The 17,446-nt window shown below is 35.2% G+C and overlaps 1 protein-coding gene across 1 annotated transcript in view; it reads left to right on the top strand.

Moving 5' to 3' along the window:
• The window catches only part of ULK4 (unc-51 like kinase 4), a 210,022-nt gene that overhangs the window by 147,120 nt on the left and 45,456 nt on the right, over nucleotides 1-17,446 (top strand). Inside the window, exons 34-35 of the mRNA XM_041407795.1 lie at nucleotides 1,029-1,127; nucleotides 9,099-9,284. Coding sequence (XP_041263729.1) covers nucleotides 1,029-1,127; nucleotides 9,099-9,284 — 285 coding nt within the window. The remainder of the gene's footprint in view (nucleotides 1-1,028; nucleotides 1,128-9,098; nucleotides 9,285-17,446) is intronic.

Below are 17,446 nucleotides of genomic sequence, written 5' to 3' on the forward strand. Positions count from 1 at the left end.
TGTTTTAAGTTTTGCTGAATGAAGGTGGCTTTCTTCCCTTTCTTCATTAATATAAACATTCCATTTTTTGTCTTCTCTGCACTTTTTGTCCTTCTTGCCAGGTCATTGTGGTAAGTCTCAGAGATGGACATACCAATGTGACTTATTGCCTGGAGAAACAACTTTTCAGTTCTCTTTTATTTAGAAATCCTTTCCAGAAGAAAGGCATTATCCTTTCAACTCATAAGTATCAACAGTTTGATACTTAGCACCTGTCTCAGGGAACTTGCTCCTCTGTTCACTTAACCAAATGGAAACCTCCAAGTATTACACTTGGACAGTGATTTTTAGGATTGAACTATAAATGAAACACAATACAAATTATTTTTAAATGTGCTCTTTAGACAAAATGCTTATTTTTCTTCTAGCAAATTGACTGTATAGGGTCATGGTCCAAAGCTGGTGCAAGGTAATGATGTTAAATGAAAAAAATCTTGCAAGCCAACCTTTCAGGAACCCAAGGGTGATAAATAGCACTGCCTAGGATAGTAGTATATCTTGATGATGTAGGGATGACAGTGGTCAGAATTACAAGTAGTAACTGGTCTTCTTACTTGAAAACTTTATTACTCCTATTTCAGAAATAATTTAAATTCTAATGTATTGTGAATATTTCAGGATACGGAGTAAAGCAGGCAGGCAAAATTGGACAGTATTGCTGAGAATCCTAAATTTTCAGTCACCTTGATTATCTTGGTTTGACGTGTCTTTTGCACGTATGTTTTATTGCATTTTGCTGAAGAAATGTTATGCAGGTCAGTATATTCAGCCTGTACAGAGTGGCAAAACAGCATGGGTCCCTTTGCTTAGTGCTTATGGTCACAGAGGAAGCATCACTGCTCATTGGGAGCCCAGGAATACTTAACTAGAAAAGATGCACAAGTTTGCTTCAAACTTCCATTCACACTTTGACCACTTAATAGACCTAATTTGTTCTTCATAACAGACCAATCACCAGGGTTGCTTGTGATCTTTTCTCTCTTGTTAAGGCACAGAAATCTGGGGCAGGAGGGGACACGCAGGCTGCCGAAGACCTTCTGCTTATCAATAAACCCCTGACGGACCTGACTAGCCAGCTTATTCAACTGGTGAGAGTTTGCTTGTTTGTAACCTTATGGAATGTTGCTGAAGTTGGAATTATGCAGTTGAATTGAACATATTAGAGCTCTCTTTACTAGTTTTTAATTGTTTACAAGCTCCCACCTAGTACTCTAGCACTTTGTAAGAAGTTACAGGTCACAGTGACTTGCAGGTTAGCAATGTCAGAGTAAGTCTGTCTGTCCAGAGAATAGAAGTAGGATGAGGGACAGACTGCAGGTTCTCAGTTTGGATACATATATATAGCCATCATTTGTGCTTCAAAATGGACTAGTCACCACTGCATAGGGAAAGGATGGCATTCAAAATTTTAGTCTAATAGTACTGCTTCCTTTAGAGAAGTCAGTAAATGCAAAGTTGGTTTGTAGCGAGTGATGCATTTTAATATTATTTTCTAGGGTTTGAGCCTTCTGAGTTTTCTCAAGGGGTTTATTTCAACATGATCCTGAAGGATTTATGAGTGGGAGTGGTCCCTGTGATCTGTAAGCATCTTGAAGTGTGTCTGTTTAAAGGCAGTCCTTTCCACAGTTTACTAGATGTACAGCACTGCATTAAAATCTCCACAGAGGGCTGCATTGTGGCCCTAATGTATCCCATCAGCTCAGTCTCTGTCATACAGAGATCTATATTTACTCTGTATGTAATGGTTTGTGGCAGAGGAATGCTTCTGGAGATGGACAGTGCTTTTACAGGCTGCATCAGCCTGTAAGTCAACATAAAGCCATTAAAATGGTATGTGAGAATTTCGGTGTATCACGGTATCCTTTCCAGGATATGTCACTTTGAGGTGTTTCAGCTTCACTGTGTTCACCTCCAGACCCTTTTTTTTTTCATTTAAATAGATGATTTCAGGTTTTTTGTGATATCAGTACTGCAATCCTTTTACTACCTTTAGCACTGTCTGTCATCTATTTTAGGGAAGTGTGTGATTCCTTTTTTATTAATTTTTGGCATTATACTTGGTGCTAAGTCCTCCTTTGATGGATTTATTTAAACCAGCTATTGACAACGGCTTTTTGGAAGCGTTCTCTGAATGACCTAAAACAAAGTGACTGAATTTCAACTATTTAATATTTCATCTTTATAAATTCTTTTAATTTATTTTATATTGATTTTTTTAAAACTGCTATATATGATAAATAGTATGACATGAAGATGTGCAAATGTTCATTTAAAATGAAACTAGTCATAAGTTTAAATGATATTAAATTTTTAAAGAACAGAAGATTAGAGGCCAAGCTTTAACTCAGCCTGTACCACCTGGAAGTCTTTTATAAGTTTTTTAATTAAAGGCTAGGATAATTGCAGAGTTAGCACGTACTGATTAGATTGTGACTTGTCCTTGTATTTCAGAAGCATGGCTGTAAATAACCAGTAGGTTTTGCTTTGTTCTGTACTTCTGCAGATTCTGTTTCAAATGCTTATTCTAAATCTTCTGATTTTAACATACAGGTAAAAGATAATCACCACCACTGCCACTTCTTTAGATAGATAGATAGACAAACACATTCATACATACATACTGTCTTGTTTTGTTTTGGTTTCAGTTTTGTGAAGATTCTGTGAGTGAGGGATTTTTCTCTTGTTTGGATCTGTGAAAGTTATTTCAGCTAGGTTTGTTAAATTTGATTTTTCACATTTTCTTTCCCACTGCTCTATTAAACATTTCCTGTTAAGCTTGGAAGAGTTTGAGCAATGGAATAATCATTTTAGCATTTAGGAATCACTTGTTTAAAATGGTTTGTGCTCTAATCTCTTTAAATAGAAATAGATTATTTGTGAAGTCTAGAGCATGTCTCAAGTTGTGTGTGCTCCCTACTCCTCAGGCCTACCTAAACTGAATTTCTGTGAAGCTGCCAGTGGTTGTTCTCTGTATTCATTGAGCTGTGTGGGTACATAACCCCTTATTGCTGTTTTGAGGCATCCAGTTCTTTGTGAACTTGATTTTCTGGAGATAATGAAGGACTTACATTTTGAACTAACAATTGCTTTAAAATATTGAGTTAAAATTTTCTTTGCTTAGCTATTTCTGCCTATCTTAGCATATTTATAGTTTCTTATAGTCACTTACATAGTTTCCTAGTCACATTGTTTTCTAGTTCCTAGTTTCCTACACACATTGAATAATTGTTTTCCCTCATTAAAATGTGTATCCCTCAAGTAGATTATTATTTCATGTCTCATTTACTTGTCTTTTTATTTTGCTCAATTCTACATGTTTTTCTCTCTCAATAATCCCTCAAAAAATCAATGTGAGTTAAACTTCAAAATGTCAAAAACTTTGAATCAATTTTTCCCTTCTGTGTTTGTTATTTAGTCTGTCATTAAAGGCATAGCAAAGAAAGATTTGGAAACCATTTAAATGAAACTTCAGCAATTTAACAATGCAAAAAGATAAATTATTACAAACTCTGTCATGCAGGAAACACTGCAAATATGGAGAATTCAGTATTTAATCCCAAGATCATTATGACCATAATTGATCAATAAGAGGAAAAAAAATTGAGCATTTAGTCTTCTCCTTGACAGTTTTGTGTTTAAAAGTTAATTACACTTAGCTTTGTTGGGTAATGTTTCTTTGCTTAATGTAAATTTAATTTGAATATTATTCTGAAACCTGCAGCAATTGAAGAACATACAAAGCACCTTCTAATTTTTTATGTACCCATTATACTGAAAAAAAATTACTTTTGAAATCACTTCAGTGTGGATTTTCACAAAGTTTCAGAAACCATACTAGTACCTATAAAAAGGAATTTTGTTTTCTGTAGGTCCTAGATTCAGTTCCTAGGTGTAGATCTTCCAGTCATTTCTGGAGCCTACTAGACTGCTGGGAGAGAACTTTTCTTGACTTCTGGTGTGAGGCTTCCTCATTATAATATTATATACCAGGAAAATTTGCACTTGATTACCATGCTCTATATGTTACCGTTGAACATCCAGTTAGTCATGTCCAAATGTTAAGAGGATAAATATGAAGCATCAGTGTACATGGATGAATGAGATGGTCTTTTCTGTGCATTTTTTTTCTCTGTATTACACTGACACTGAGGCTGTGCCCAGACTTCATTTTCAGAGTGCATGAAGTTATTTGCTAATGACTAATGAAAATAACTGCAGAATAGTGATTACTGTAGAATTTTATTTCACATGTCTATCTCTAGGAATACAGACTGTTCAGTGGTCAGAGTAGGGAGACATATGTTTATGTCCTATATTTGAAGTATTCTCTTATACAGAGCCATCCTAAAAACCAAAGATCTCCTAACAAACGCACCAGAAGAAAGAAGAAAATGTTGTTACATGCACAGACTTTCAGAACGGGGATTTAGTTTCTCAACAATTAGCCTAGGTTAAAATGAAGTGAATATACATATATATTTCCCTTAGGCAGGAGAATGTTGCTAAGTAAAAATATAATTTTTTTTTAATTTAAAACTGTGCATCTTTACTAATAAGAATAGCACTAATAAGAATAGCATAGTAAAGCTAGCAGATTAGTAGTGTTTTGCTTTTACATTTTGTAAAATGTTTGCAAAATCATCTTCCCCATAGATCCCCATAGTTCTTCCTTTACAGCATGTTCTATAATCACATTAGTGATCTAATGAATATCTATCTCTTATCGTAATAAACTCTCTATGTGTATAACCTCATTAATGCACCAAAATAGTGTCCCCTCCGGGTAATCCAGGCAGTTTCATTGTAGCTCTAAAATTAGATGCTGTAACAATTCCAGCGGTGTGAAAACTGCCACTTCAGCTCAAATGATCACATGTTTCTTGCAGTGGTTTGCAATTCATGAACATACTGCAACTCAGTTTAAAATGATAGAATTTTTGAGAACAGACTGCAGAAATATAGATGTGCAACAAGAAGAAACTTCCTGCTTTTCACTACATTAACCCTAAAATGCACAGAGCAGGTTCCATCTAGAAAGGAAAAGAAAACAGAATTTTGTGTTATAAGCTTCTTTACAGGAAGTTATAACATGGCCATAAAAATTAAGCAAAGAGTAATACACTGCTTTCATTGCACAGAAGTCTTGTCATGAGGTATTATTTTTTAAAAAGTGAAAAATAAATCTACAGTTTTCAGTTAGAGAATGGCAGAATTTATGACCTTAGCTCTTCAGTAATTTATTTTAAGGTGCTGGATTGTCTTCAAGCTATGCACTAGCCAAGAATATTAACAGCTGCAAGAGAAGTACTGCTAACTTTTCTACCTTGCTGAAGGGCTGAATCCATAATCCCCTCTAAGACTGGTAAAGGAAAAGGAAACTTCATGTAATTATGAAATATTAAGGGGCAGGTATCTTTCAAAGTGTTAGTTTTTTCATGGTGTTATACTCTCCTGAGAGAACAAAAACTTTTAATGCATTTCAAGCAAATGTGCTTCTTACCAAATTGAATTGTTCTGATTAGAAAAATAATCAGAATGCTGTTCCATCTAATTAGGAGATGAACCATCCATCTATATTCACTGTTGAACAACATGATTATGTTTTTCCTGTTCTTATTAAACTTGAGGTATTTCCTTGAAAGCTGAATTTTCATTTTTCATTTTCTGTATTTACAGATATTTATTATATTTTGAACCATTGGTTTTGTTTTATAATATTCTTCTGATCCTCTACTCTTTATAACCAGTACTAACACTGACTGGCAGCCAGTGCTAAATTTCAGGTTACCAGCTTACAAATTTTGACATCTAAATCACTACTTGTCAGAAGTGAAATGGTGAAATGGTGAGAGTTACAGAGAAAAATGCTGATGTGGACATACTTAAATAGGGACACTGCTGAGAGCCCCTCTTCTACCTTAATTATTGATGACTTAGACTGTAGGCCAATGATTCTTACTCCCTCCAGAGTAAATATGGCCTTTCCTATCCCAAGCTTCTTTTTCTCTTCATAAAAGACCAGTCCTGCTATTGTTTTGCTCTGAGTTTTCCCAGGGTAGCAGCAGCTTGCTCCTCAAATTCTAGTTAACACCAAAGCTCAAAGGGACTCTGGGAAAGCAGAGGAGCAGAAGAGCCTGAAGTACAACAGGGGGTGAAAGACTTGTTTTGCACTGGTGATTGAATAATATGATGTCATAGCTGGCAGGTGTTGGGAACTGTGGAGCGATACTTGGAACATGGTCACTGAAAGCCTCTGAAGGGCAAGACTATATGATTCCAAGACAGATTGGATGGAAAGTTTCTTTTCATCGGGTTGAAAAGGTTTTCCTTTCTCTTGTTGGGAGACAAAGAATAACAACAAGGATTAAAGACTGGGCATGCCAGAAGGAGAGAATCAAGGCCCAAGCAAGGCCATTGGTCCAAGCACAGCTCTTCCTCCTAGGGCAAAGTGTTCCACTGCCTCACTAACTGAGTGTTCCTGCTGCAGTAAGCCTCCCTTGGGAATAACACTAAGCAGCTGGACTTGCTTGTTTGCTTCCTTGACAGTGTTGGGAAGAACCACTGAGGTTTGTGGTGCTTTATGGATTTCTTCACATATGTTTGTTGTAGGAGCAGTCCTCTATGGAGACTCACAGCTTTCCACTCCTCTGATATTTAGTGAATGTCTTGGAAGAAACCCTTGGAATCAGTCTCACTTCCAAGTATAGCTGTTGTGATACTGACTAAACATGGGATTTTTGTGCCTGTGGAGCCCAGGGAATTAGCCTCTACTGCAGTACCCGGGCAAGGATGTATCAATGACCAAAATTTTCACTGATTTTTCATATTTTACCTTTGTTTAGCCAACAAACATTTGAAAATTGAATATAATCCTTGTACTGTGATTTTCTTCAGGGGGACATTGATGTCGCTGCCTACACTGATCTAGTAACAAATTAACTGGGAATGCTGCTTTTAGAAGGTGTGAGAGACACATTAAAAAAAAATAGTAGTTGTCCTTCCTTTGTCTAATGGCATTTTATTTCAATGAAGGAAATAAAAGTTGTCTCAAAACCCCAAGCAAAATCAGCAGATTTGCTTTTCAGTTTGTTACGGATTAAAGATATAAATGGAGTTATGAACCTTGTTACTATTTATAGCTTTTCCTGCTCTTTGGGTTTGCTAATTGTGCTGATGATGTTATTAGAGAAGTCTGGATGATGGAAAGGAAATAATCAAATAAGTGGCATTTAGATTGGAATGAAGAAAAAACATAGAGCAAAACTGAGGAAGAAATAGCTGTTGTGGTCCTGTCACTTGCATAGTATTAGGTCAAATAGAATGTGATATGTCTTGGGGCTATATATTCAGAGATTTCATCTCAGTTCAGTCTGTTTTAAACAGCAACTCTATGAAGCTAGTAGAAAACAGGATTGTATTTGCATGCAGATCCCTTGGGAATTGCTACTTGAATATTTGAGAGATATATGTCTGATGATGTGTTCAGATTGCTTTAAAGTAACTGTGTGGGTTTTCCTCAACATGAAAAATTTTAGGAATTTCATACTGCAGATTAAATAAGTAATCATTATTGAAATTATTTAGCATATTACATAAGTGTTTGGACAAATTGGGGTTTTTTTCCCCCTTTTACTTTCTGTAAAGATAGTCTGTTTTACTGTACTTTTATCTGGCTTATTTGGTTAAATAATACTTTTGGAATGAAAAAAATGAATGGGCATGATGTGGTGTTTGGTTAAGATTATCACTCACTGTTCAGGTCATAGATTTTAAGGTGAGAAAAAACTATTACAATGATTTTGTTGAGGGATATATATAGACAGGACTTTCCTAAATTAATTCCTCATTAGAGTAAATGGTTTTGGTATTTTTTTAGAAAAAAATATTCTTGTGATATTTGAATTGTCTTTGATGGAGAATCTGTCTCAGTTCTAAGGAAGTTGTTTCAGCAGTTAATTGTTCTTATTAAAGAAAGAAAGAGAAAAAAGGAAATCAAAGTACTATCTTTCTTCTAATCTGAATTGCTTTGTCTAAAGTTTTGAGCTCTCATCAGTCCTTTTTCAGGTAAAGGAATTAACCTATCCTCAGCCTGCATTTTCCCACATATGATTGAGAGGATATGATCAAATCCACTTTAACCCTCTCTCTGATATGCTATAGACACTAAATTTCTTCAGTCCTTGGCTATTATGTTTTCCAATCTGTCATCCTCTTGCCTGTTCCCAAGAAACCTCTATGATTTTTTTTTCACTAGTGTTTGTGAACTCTGCGCTGATGCTAGGCATTGCATTCCTGTTGTCATTTCAAAATGTCATTGTCAGTGCCAAATACAGGCCTAGTATAATATCTCTACTTGTTATTTCCAGATTGTACTTTCAGGAAATATGTAAATAATTTTGATTGTTGTGTTATATTATCAGAAGCTCATTTAAAGATGATCTCTAGTCATGTCCCTAAATATTTTTTGTAATTTTGCTTCCCAGGAAATAATTTTCCATCCTATTGCTAGAGCCTGCTGCAGTATTTGATCTTCAAAGGGGTGTAGAAAAGTTAGAATTCAGGAAAATATTTCAAATTTTCAAAAAGTACCTCCTAATGTGACTACTTAAAATCCATTAAATAACTAGATAGCCTGTGCTCTATCTCAAGAAGCTTGATTTAGTAATAATTAAATGAAATTTTATAGTGTGCTTGATATAGAAGATTAGACATCAAGGCTGTAATGATACTTTTTCCTATTACTGCTTCTATTTAAAGTAGAATAAAATAACCTAGTTGGAAGCAACATTTCTGGTGCTGTTATGATGTAGCTCTAAGTAGACCACTTGACAGAATCAGAGTGCAGATATTGTTATACTGCTGCTTAAGAGTAGATGTATTTTAATTATGTTTTCATCACTTCATTAAGCTTATTTTAGTGGAATTCTGAGTCAATCAACTAGAAATGATTCTTTCCTGTCACAATGCAAATATTTATACTCTTCCAAATCCCCAGTGAAACACAACTTTTCTGAAATTGGAGTTTGATTTTTGTTTATTCATTTTTCATTCATTTTTAGCTTCCCAGTGATGATACTGAAATATTTTTGAGTGCCTCACAGAGCTTATTATTGCTGGTTCAGCTGTATGGAGGGAGCAATCAGGAGAGTATGTCTCCAGAAAACATGGACAGCTTTGCTGAAGTACTGAAGTCCAAAGAAGATCCACGAGAACTTAAGCTTTTGTTGAAAATTGTTAAGAGACTGGTGAGTTAATATCTAACCTTTTCCAAAGTCTGTGTGTTTCTTTTATAGAATTTGATAATTTTATGGGTTGGTTTTTTCCCTCTCAAGGGAAAGAATATTTTAAAATAATTTTAAACCAAAATATGCTAAGTCGAATATCATGTCTTTAAATTCCACGTGTCTGGAGAAGACAGCTTTCTACACTTAAAACCTCTTATGAAAATGATGCAGGAATTCTCCTATTTCAGTTAGCCATTCAGCAGTTTAAATAACTCATGCTATTTTTGCACTTGTTTAGTAATTCAGCTCTATAAGCTATTGAAACCATTTTCTGAATGCCTTCTGAAAGAACTAACCTTGTAACATTAAATATCTGTTCAGACACACCGGTTTATTTCACAGTGAATAAAAGGCTATTTTATACTTGGAATAGGTTTGTGCATGGGCTGTTGAGTCCTCATTCTCACGGAGCTATAGGGACCACTTGTGCTGGAGTGGCTGTAATGTAGACAGCCAGGCAGTGGCAATCATGCAGGGGCTGCTTCTGGTGCTGATGTTGACACATAGAAGGTTGACTTCTGTCTTACTCCAACACAATGGAATGACAACAGCTGATGTCTTTCAGGTAGCTTAGGAAGGAAATCTTTTGGTATCTATAGCATTCTCTCAGGTAATACAATAGGCTTTTATCTTGAAGTGTCTTAATAAGAAGCTTTGCCTGCATTATCAACAACCTTGCATTGTTTGAGTACTTAATCCTTTACTCTCCAAAAGCAGGAACTTTCAATTAAAAGAGGATAACTGACCCAGTGTAAGAGGCAGGAGATCCTTCAGTTTTGCAAGTGCAGTGCTGACTACTAGAGTAAGACTGTAATCCATGGTAGCAGGAATTAAAAGGGAGCAACTCCCTTGTAGAGATTTCAGAGATCCTGTCCTCTTTCTCCTGCCTGCTGTACTTACATCACAGGAAAGTAAACACCATACCCTTCTTCCCTGTTTTGCCCAGCCCTGTCTTGCCCTGAAAGAAGCATGAATATATAAAAATGAAGTTGATATGATGTTTAAAATTCTAAAGATACTTTATATTGATTTTTAGCTTGTACCTCTGCTACTCTTTCTGAATAATTGTTATGATGTGTAGAACTGGCTTTTGCTTTTCTCCAAAGCAATATGAGTAAAAAGGCAACAAGGTGTGAGAGAAGAGAAGAGAAATGAGGCTGCAATATGCATCTAGATTATTTCATTTTAGAATAGCTACAGACTTGTTTATTTCTCTCCATTTTGAAGCCTAGAGTTCAAAAGTTAACCTAGTGTGCAGGATACTTAACACGGAAACTTCTATTGACTATTTTAGGAGAACAAAGCTCTGCAGTCACCTTTTGAACCTTGCAAGTTCCTGTACTTTAGGTTCCAATTCTCTCCTTTGTATACCTGGTACTTGTTATTTATAACATCAGGCAGAGATTTTCAGTAATTATTGTAATAAGATCATGCGATTTCTTTTGAAAGCAGAGTTCATAGATAATTTGACAGATTATTTAATAAATCATATGTTATTTCTCCAAACCTTAAAAAGTCCTGTTCAGAGGAGATTATTATCTTGTCAAAATTGTCGTAATCACAAAAGACATTGAAATACAATCATATCCACTTAAGAAGTATTCAGCCCACATCAGCTGAATTTTGAAGCCTAGAGCAGTGTTTTTCTTTTTATATATCTGAGCAATATTTTAATAGAGAGATCAGTATGCACACCAATTTTCATTGTTGAAAATCAGTGCTTATACAGAGCAAGTTTTCAGTTTGTGGTTACATTGACTTTGCTGGTACAGGCACCAGGTATTGCTTATACCACAAAAAGAGCTCTGTGTGGTTATGCTACAGATGCTTTTATAGCATGTATTGCTGGAAATATGGAAGGGCATAGCAGTGTGACTACTTAACCTTGACTCAAGTGTTTTACATGACTGCAGTGATCCAGTGGAGGCAGATATAACAATTTCAGAGCCTTCAGTTTAAGACATATCAGAGGATTTGTTCATGTACAAGATGACATCTTACCTTGATGAAATGGAATCGTATATCTATGTATTGTTATAATTTAATGATTAAACCACTGTGTTTTATCTCCAGTGGGTGGAAGGTTTTTTGAAAAAAGTTGGAGATTTGAGTTTGTTATATTGTTTTGTTCAGGATTTTTAATGATCATTGTCAAATTTGACCAGCAAATTGACTGTGGGGCAATACAAATTTCTTGCAGCACCTTCTTCACTAATTTTTTTCCTACAATTGTGTCGCATGCATTTCTTAAACTGAAATAAAGATATAGGCCAGACTTTGTACAGACTTAGTACTGAAATCACTATGAACACACCCTTTTATAAGCTTTATTTTGCCATAAAAAGGAATCATTAGGAGAGAAAATATGCTTTGAGCTAACTTCTGTAGCTGTGTAAGTAAAGATCATCTAAAATCTTTAAAGAGGCAGCACTGACTGTCTTCTTTCTGTTTTCTTTGTAATTACCTCTTAGCTTTCAAAGATTTGGGCTCTGTCAAGCACAGGTTAACCCATATTTTCACAAGAATGTTCTCTCACTGCCACTGATAAAATGAACAGAAACTGCATAAAATTATCAAATCAAGGAACAGGATTTGGAGGTTTTTTTCCTTCAGCCTTTGCACTAACTCTCTTGTTCTGATTGCTTCATCTTGGGTTAGACAATGCTGCTATTCAGATATACTTAATCTTTTTTAGAAGCTTTTTTTAACTGATTGATGACATCAGAAGAGTGATCTCTTGCTTTTTTAATTCTGGACAAATCTTCTGCCACTTGTCATGGAAATCACTATCTCATAATTCCATCTCTTCTGTGAAGATATAGTGCGTCTTATTATGAGTCCAGTAAATTACCTAGATAAAAACTTTTTTTTTTTTTTTTTTTTTTTTTTTTTTTTGTGAAGCAGAAGAAATTTTTATTTGGGAAGCAAGTAGTTGGGGGTTGCCTGCTTTACTGAGAAGTTTTTAATTTCTTTTTTTCCTCAGAGGGACAAAATTTCCCTGCCCTCCCAATTTATCATCTAGTATGTAATGTAAAGGCAGTTTTTATAGAACTAGTCAATATCTTTCTAGTGGACGCATAATCGCTGTGGGATTACAGCTCGGTACTCACAAATAAATTATTTCAGCTTTTAGAACAAGAGAACACTTTTTTTTACTTCCATGTAGTAATAAGGAAAAATTCCTCTGAGAAAAATGAGTAGATATTAGGCTTTCTGTGCTCACAGTGAAGAGGGAACTTTTGTTCCATGACTTTTCCCTTATATACTTGTCAGAAAGGATATTGAGTTCTACCTTTTAAATCACACCTTTTTCTCCTAATTGTCTTTCTAGAATCTCATTTTCACTAATTTGTGTTTCATAAGTGTCAAAAATTTTTTGGCTTTTTTTTTGTGAGCAGCTAAGACATTTAGGATCTCATCTGCATGTCCTATACCCCATGAGGATATGTATAAGGATTTCTCAAATCATTGTAGGCTATGTAGTAAAGACATTAAGGCTAGAATGATAATATATGAACTATAGCAAAATTCCATAACATTCATTAACTTCATGTGGGACTATTGAACTCTAATTTCATTTCCCTGCCAATTTGAGTCACAACAAGAGCATCACTACCTACCTGCAGGCAAATTTACTACCCTATTTCAAATGTACCAAAGCCTGGAGAACTACTGATCACTATGTCTAAGGCGTCATTCAAATCATGCAGTCCTTAAGTGTTTCTGTCATGTAGATTAGCGATTGTATCATCCTCAGTTTTATACAAAGATCTGCTGCATTTGCTTCTCTTGAATAGACAGCTCAGTGTTTGTAAATTAAAATATATGTGTATATTTTTACTGCAATAGGCCCCAGATCAGATCCTTGTTACATTAATCCCTGATCATGCATTATAAAGGCATTTAGAGCTTGGAGAGATACACAGTCCAAGTACGCAAATGTTTGATTTAGTGTAGCAGTTCTGCAATCCCACAGTAAGCTGAACTTGCTGGAGGTTTGCTCCTCAGTAAATTTCCACTAGTACATCTATAGGGAACTTCCCTCAAAGAAGGTGAAGCAAAATCCCAAGAGTTTCTCAGACAGCATCCCTTTTGCAGCTTCAGCTCCAAGGACTCAGTGCCAGAAGGAGGTGCTTGTGCAGCAATTCCCAGAGGTCTTAAAAGGCTACGGAAACCTGTTGGCATATCTCCTGCTGAGGGAACACAGCACTCAAATAATCTCAAATTAGCTGGAGAAAACTTTATGCATCTTATTCCTGAGCTGAGTCTTTTAAGTGGCCCATGATTCATTTCAATCATTGCTAAGATAATCCATAATATTCCATTGCTCTAAGGAATAATTTTATGACAACTGTGGTTGTTAGACTGTAAACACAATACTCACTTGTGGGTTGCTGACATGTATAGGTATACTCACTATAAACAAACAAGTTTTTCTAAAATTGTACATATTTTTTAAATTTGGATGACTCTTACAGAAACAATTCCTATCCTTCATTAGTGTTAATGTCTTATTTTCAAGTTGTTACCAAGCCTGCATCCCTTCTTTACAGACCATCTTTTGTTGGCTTCAGTCTACAAGTCCTTAAGACATTACCTTTGCATTTATGTTAAAAGGGAGAATTTCATTAGATACAAACAACTTAGATTCTCCCAAATAGGAAGAAGCTAATCAGCATTAGGATGCATTATGAAGATCATAACAGGATGTGTTGCTCAAAATCCTTTGAAATAAATACATGGGAAGGAAAATGCACCTTCACCCTTCCTGCTGTGTGGCAAAGCTCTGTAATCGTCCTGTCTCCAGGGGCAAGTGAGACTGTTCTCCCCTCCTCCTCCACTGGGTTTTCATCAGGTTGCAAAGTAAGCTTCTAAGTATGGCTTTTTGAGCTTTGCCTATGGTTTGACCAAAATACAGTCTAATAACACTTTTAAAATAAGAAATGTTACAGTGTTCCTGATGAATATGAATAGTCTGCAGGGGTATTTGTGAGTTAGATTGCTAGCAATTGCCAGGCCATTGCCATTGTTCAGGAAGCAGTACATTCAATTTACAGCAAAGATTTTTAAAAAATTGGTTTAAATTACGCAGAAGATGATTGCAGCTAATCGCAACTACTCTAATACAATTTAAACATCAAATAAACAATTATTTAAAGAGAATTATTATAGCTGGTGTAATTTAAAAAAAATCATTGTTTGATGGGCATAGTTCTCTTGTGGCACAGCCCCTATGTAGCACTTAATTGTTTACCAGAATGAAAACTGAACCAATATTAATTTATCTGAGTAATTTGAATTTTTTTGTTGTGTATATCTTACCAAAGCTTTGAACTTCTTGTTCAGTTTCTAATGTCTCATGGGTTCTACCAAACGCTCATGGAAATTAAATATTGTACTTCCACCATTAAAACCTGATAGAAGGTTGGTTTGTTTTTTGGGTTTTTTTTAAGCTTAGTGAAGCATTTTCAGTAGCTGGGAAGGAAAACAATTAATCAGTGTGATTTTTGTGTAATTAAGACTTAATAATATTCCAGTTTGTTGTCATGCATTCTACAAGCAATACCAGGTCCTAAGATATGTATTGTTTCGTCTATAACAATATACTTGCTATTAAGGATAACATGGCTTTTCAAAAAACACTTCTTAAAGTTCTTCATGAAAGTGGTATTTGTGTGTGTAATAATACTTAGGATATCCAGATGTGAGAATGATCCTGAAGTTGATTTGCATTTAAGATCCCCTGGCATTCTTTTTTATACTATATGTGGTTAATTTTACCTAACTATGTGGTTAATTGGCCTAACTAGATTCTGAGTACTGAAATCCCAGACACAGTTTTTCACTATAGCTCTGATAAGAATTTTCATTTTTAATCTGAAATTATTAGCTACTGTTTCACCTTAGGGGCATGTGCATGTTTCATCTGTGTGCCTGGCTTATGAAGTTTGTGAAGGGCTAAATTCAGGCTTACTTGTACTTGGAGAAGCTCATGGAGTGTTTTCATGATGCTGAGTATTAGGACAATATGTTAGCAGTGTCCTTGGCTTACTCTTTTTTTGACATTTGCTTTCTATGCTTTCTATGGCAGGAGAGGGAAGAATAGTTTGATATTTAGATTTACACATTTGGTTAGAGCACTGATATATAATTTTAATAGGCCTTTTCGATTTCTAATGGCCTTCCTTTTAATTTGCCTTTTTGATTTTTATGATAACATTCTTTCAGTTTACCAGAATTCTTAAGCACAGCAAAATTAAATACTGTTGTGGTTTATTCCAGTGTTTATCTTTCTGTCTTATGAAATGAAACAGGATGAGTATCCGTAAGTCTCAGTGAATGATGCAATCCCTGAGAAGTTACGAATGCAGTTCCTGACAAGTTAAGAATTCTTCTTCCATCTTGTCACTTTGGATCCTATCCAGAACCTCTGTAGCTCTTACCAGATTGGAGAAAACTTTGCTGTTTTTTACCCAAAGCTCTGCTTCTTCTTCTTTTTTTTTTTTTTTTTTTTTTTTTTTTTTTTTTCTTCCCCTCCTCATACTAAAAGCAAATATTTAAATCTTGATACAATTTTCCAGGGTTATGGGATCATTTATATCTGCCTACATCAGAATCCTGTTCTGCTGAGTGAATTTAGTATGTCTCTGGCTATAACTGCTGCATCAAAGGAGATGTAGAATAATATCAGTTCTGTGGCTGAGAAGGCTATGGTGGTGAATGGTAGGGCTACTAATTCACTTTATGAGATATGGTTTATATCCCTATGTATGTCTAACTACAAACACAGTATATCTTCTTTTTTGTGTATCTTCAGATACTCTTAACTCAAAGTGTCAAGAAATTTTTAGCAACTGTGAAAACCAACATTTTATTTTAATTGGATCTAAAATGAGAGATATTTTTTTAAACTGCTGATTATTGGAGCCCCAAAGCCTGTTGTATCATCAAAAATACTAGGCTTCATGGAACCTGTGATAAAATCATAGTCCTCACATAACATTTTGCTGAAGAGAATCTATTAACACCAATCAAATAGGATTGAATTATTAAAAATCTTCTCTCTGCTTGAATTTTAATACCAAGTTGCATGTATTTGCATGTTCTGTAGCATTAATGGGAGCATATGAGCTGTAGGTGGTGCTTTCATTATTATTATAACTGAATTTCATTAGTGGGAAGACTGGGACCTCATTGTGATTATCTCTATCCAAGCATAGTGAAAAATAATTTCTTGCTCCGGAGAACAATCCAGCTTGTTTCCAGTATTCAAAATAGGATCAAGAAATGGCCTGAAAGTGACTCTTCCTAATAGGAAATATTTTGACTCAAAATCACCATTCTGGGTAAAACTGGTCGTTGGTCAATGATCAGTTCTGTGCAAGCAAGTATGAATGCTTGACTAGTTCATTACTAACATAAAAGATTCTTCATTTTATTAAAAATTTAAATTCTTATCGGCACAGGAATATTTTAAAATCCTTAGTCTTCATGTGAAGTTGTTACCAGAAACTAAAACAGCTTTGGCAGGTTTTGGTTGCCTGTGTTGAAGATGAGATACAGTTGCATGTAAAATGGTTTACTGTTACTTTTTGCAAACTTATATTGCAAACCCTTCAACAAGACCTCCCTTTATCATTGCATCCATTCTCTTGCTCAATCTTCTTGCTGACAAGTTTACTGAAGGTGAAATAGTCTGTTACATTGTGTCAGGAAAATTCTGACTATGATGTACCAGGATGAAATCTGATGTAGGAATTAGATTCCCTACTGAAAAGGAGTGCTCCTTCCTTTGGCTTCTAAAGCACCAGCACTGGACAATCAGAGTAAAAGGTCTTGACGTAATCTCTTTGTTAATCCTCATTGTTCCCTTATTTTCCTTGCTTTCTATTGAAAAAATATTAAAATAATAAAACTATTGAAAAAAAAATCTGTTGATTTTTAAAATATACTTCAACTTATGCACTTTTACAAGGCATCCAACAAACATGCCCTGTGTTTCACTTGTCTGTACCCTTGCTCTCTTCATTTTCTAGGGCTGGAGCATTGCTGAAAAGCTGGTACTTTCCAAAATCTTGCCATGACCAAATTTGCAGCTTATACAGAGCTTGATTTTTAAAAGC

This window comes from Onychostruthus taczanowskii, unplaced genomic scaffold, assembly GCF_017590055.1.
Source record: "Onychostruthus taczanowskii isolate IOZ18803 unplaced genomic scaffold, ASM1759005v1 scaffold28, whole genome shotgun sequence".
Lineage (NCBI taxonomy): Eukaryota > Metazoa > Chordata > Aves > Passeriformes > Passeridae > Onychostruthus > Onychostruthus taczanowskii.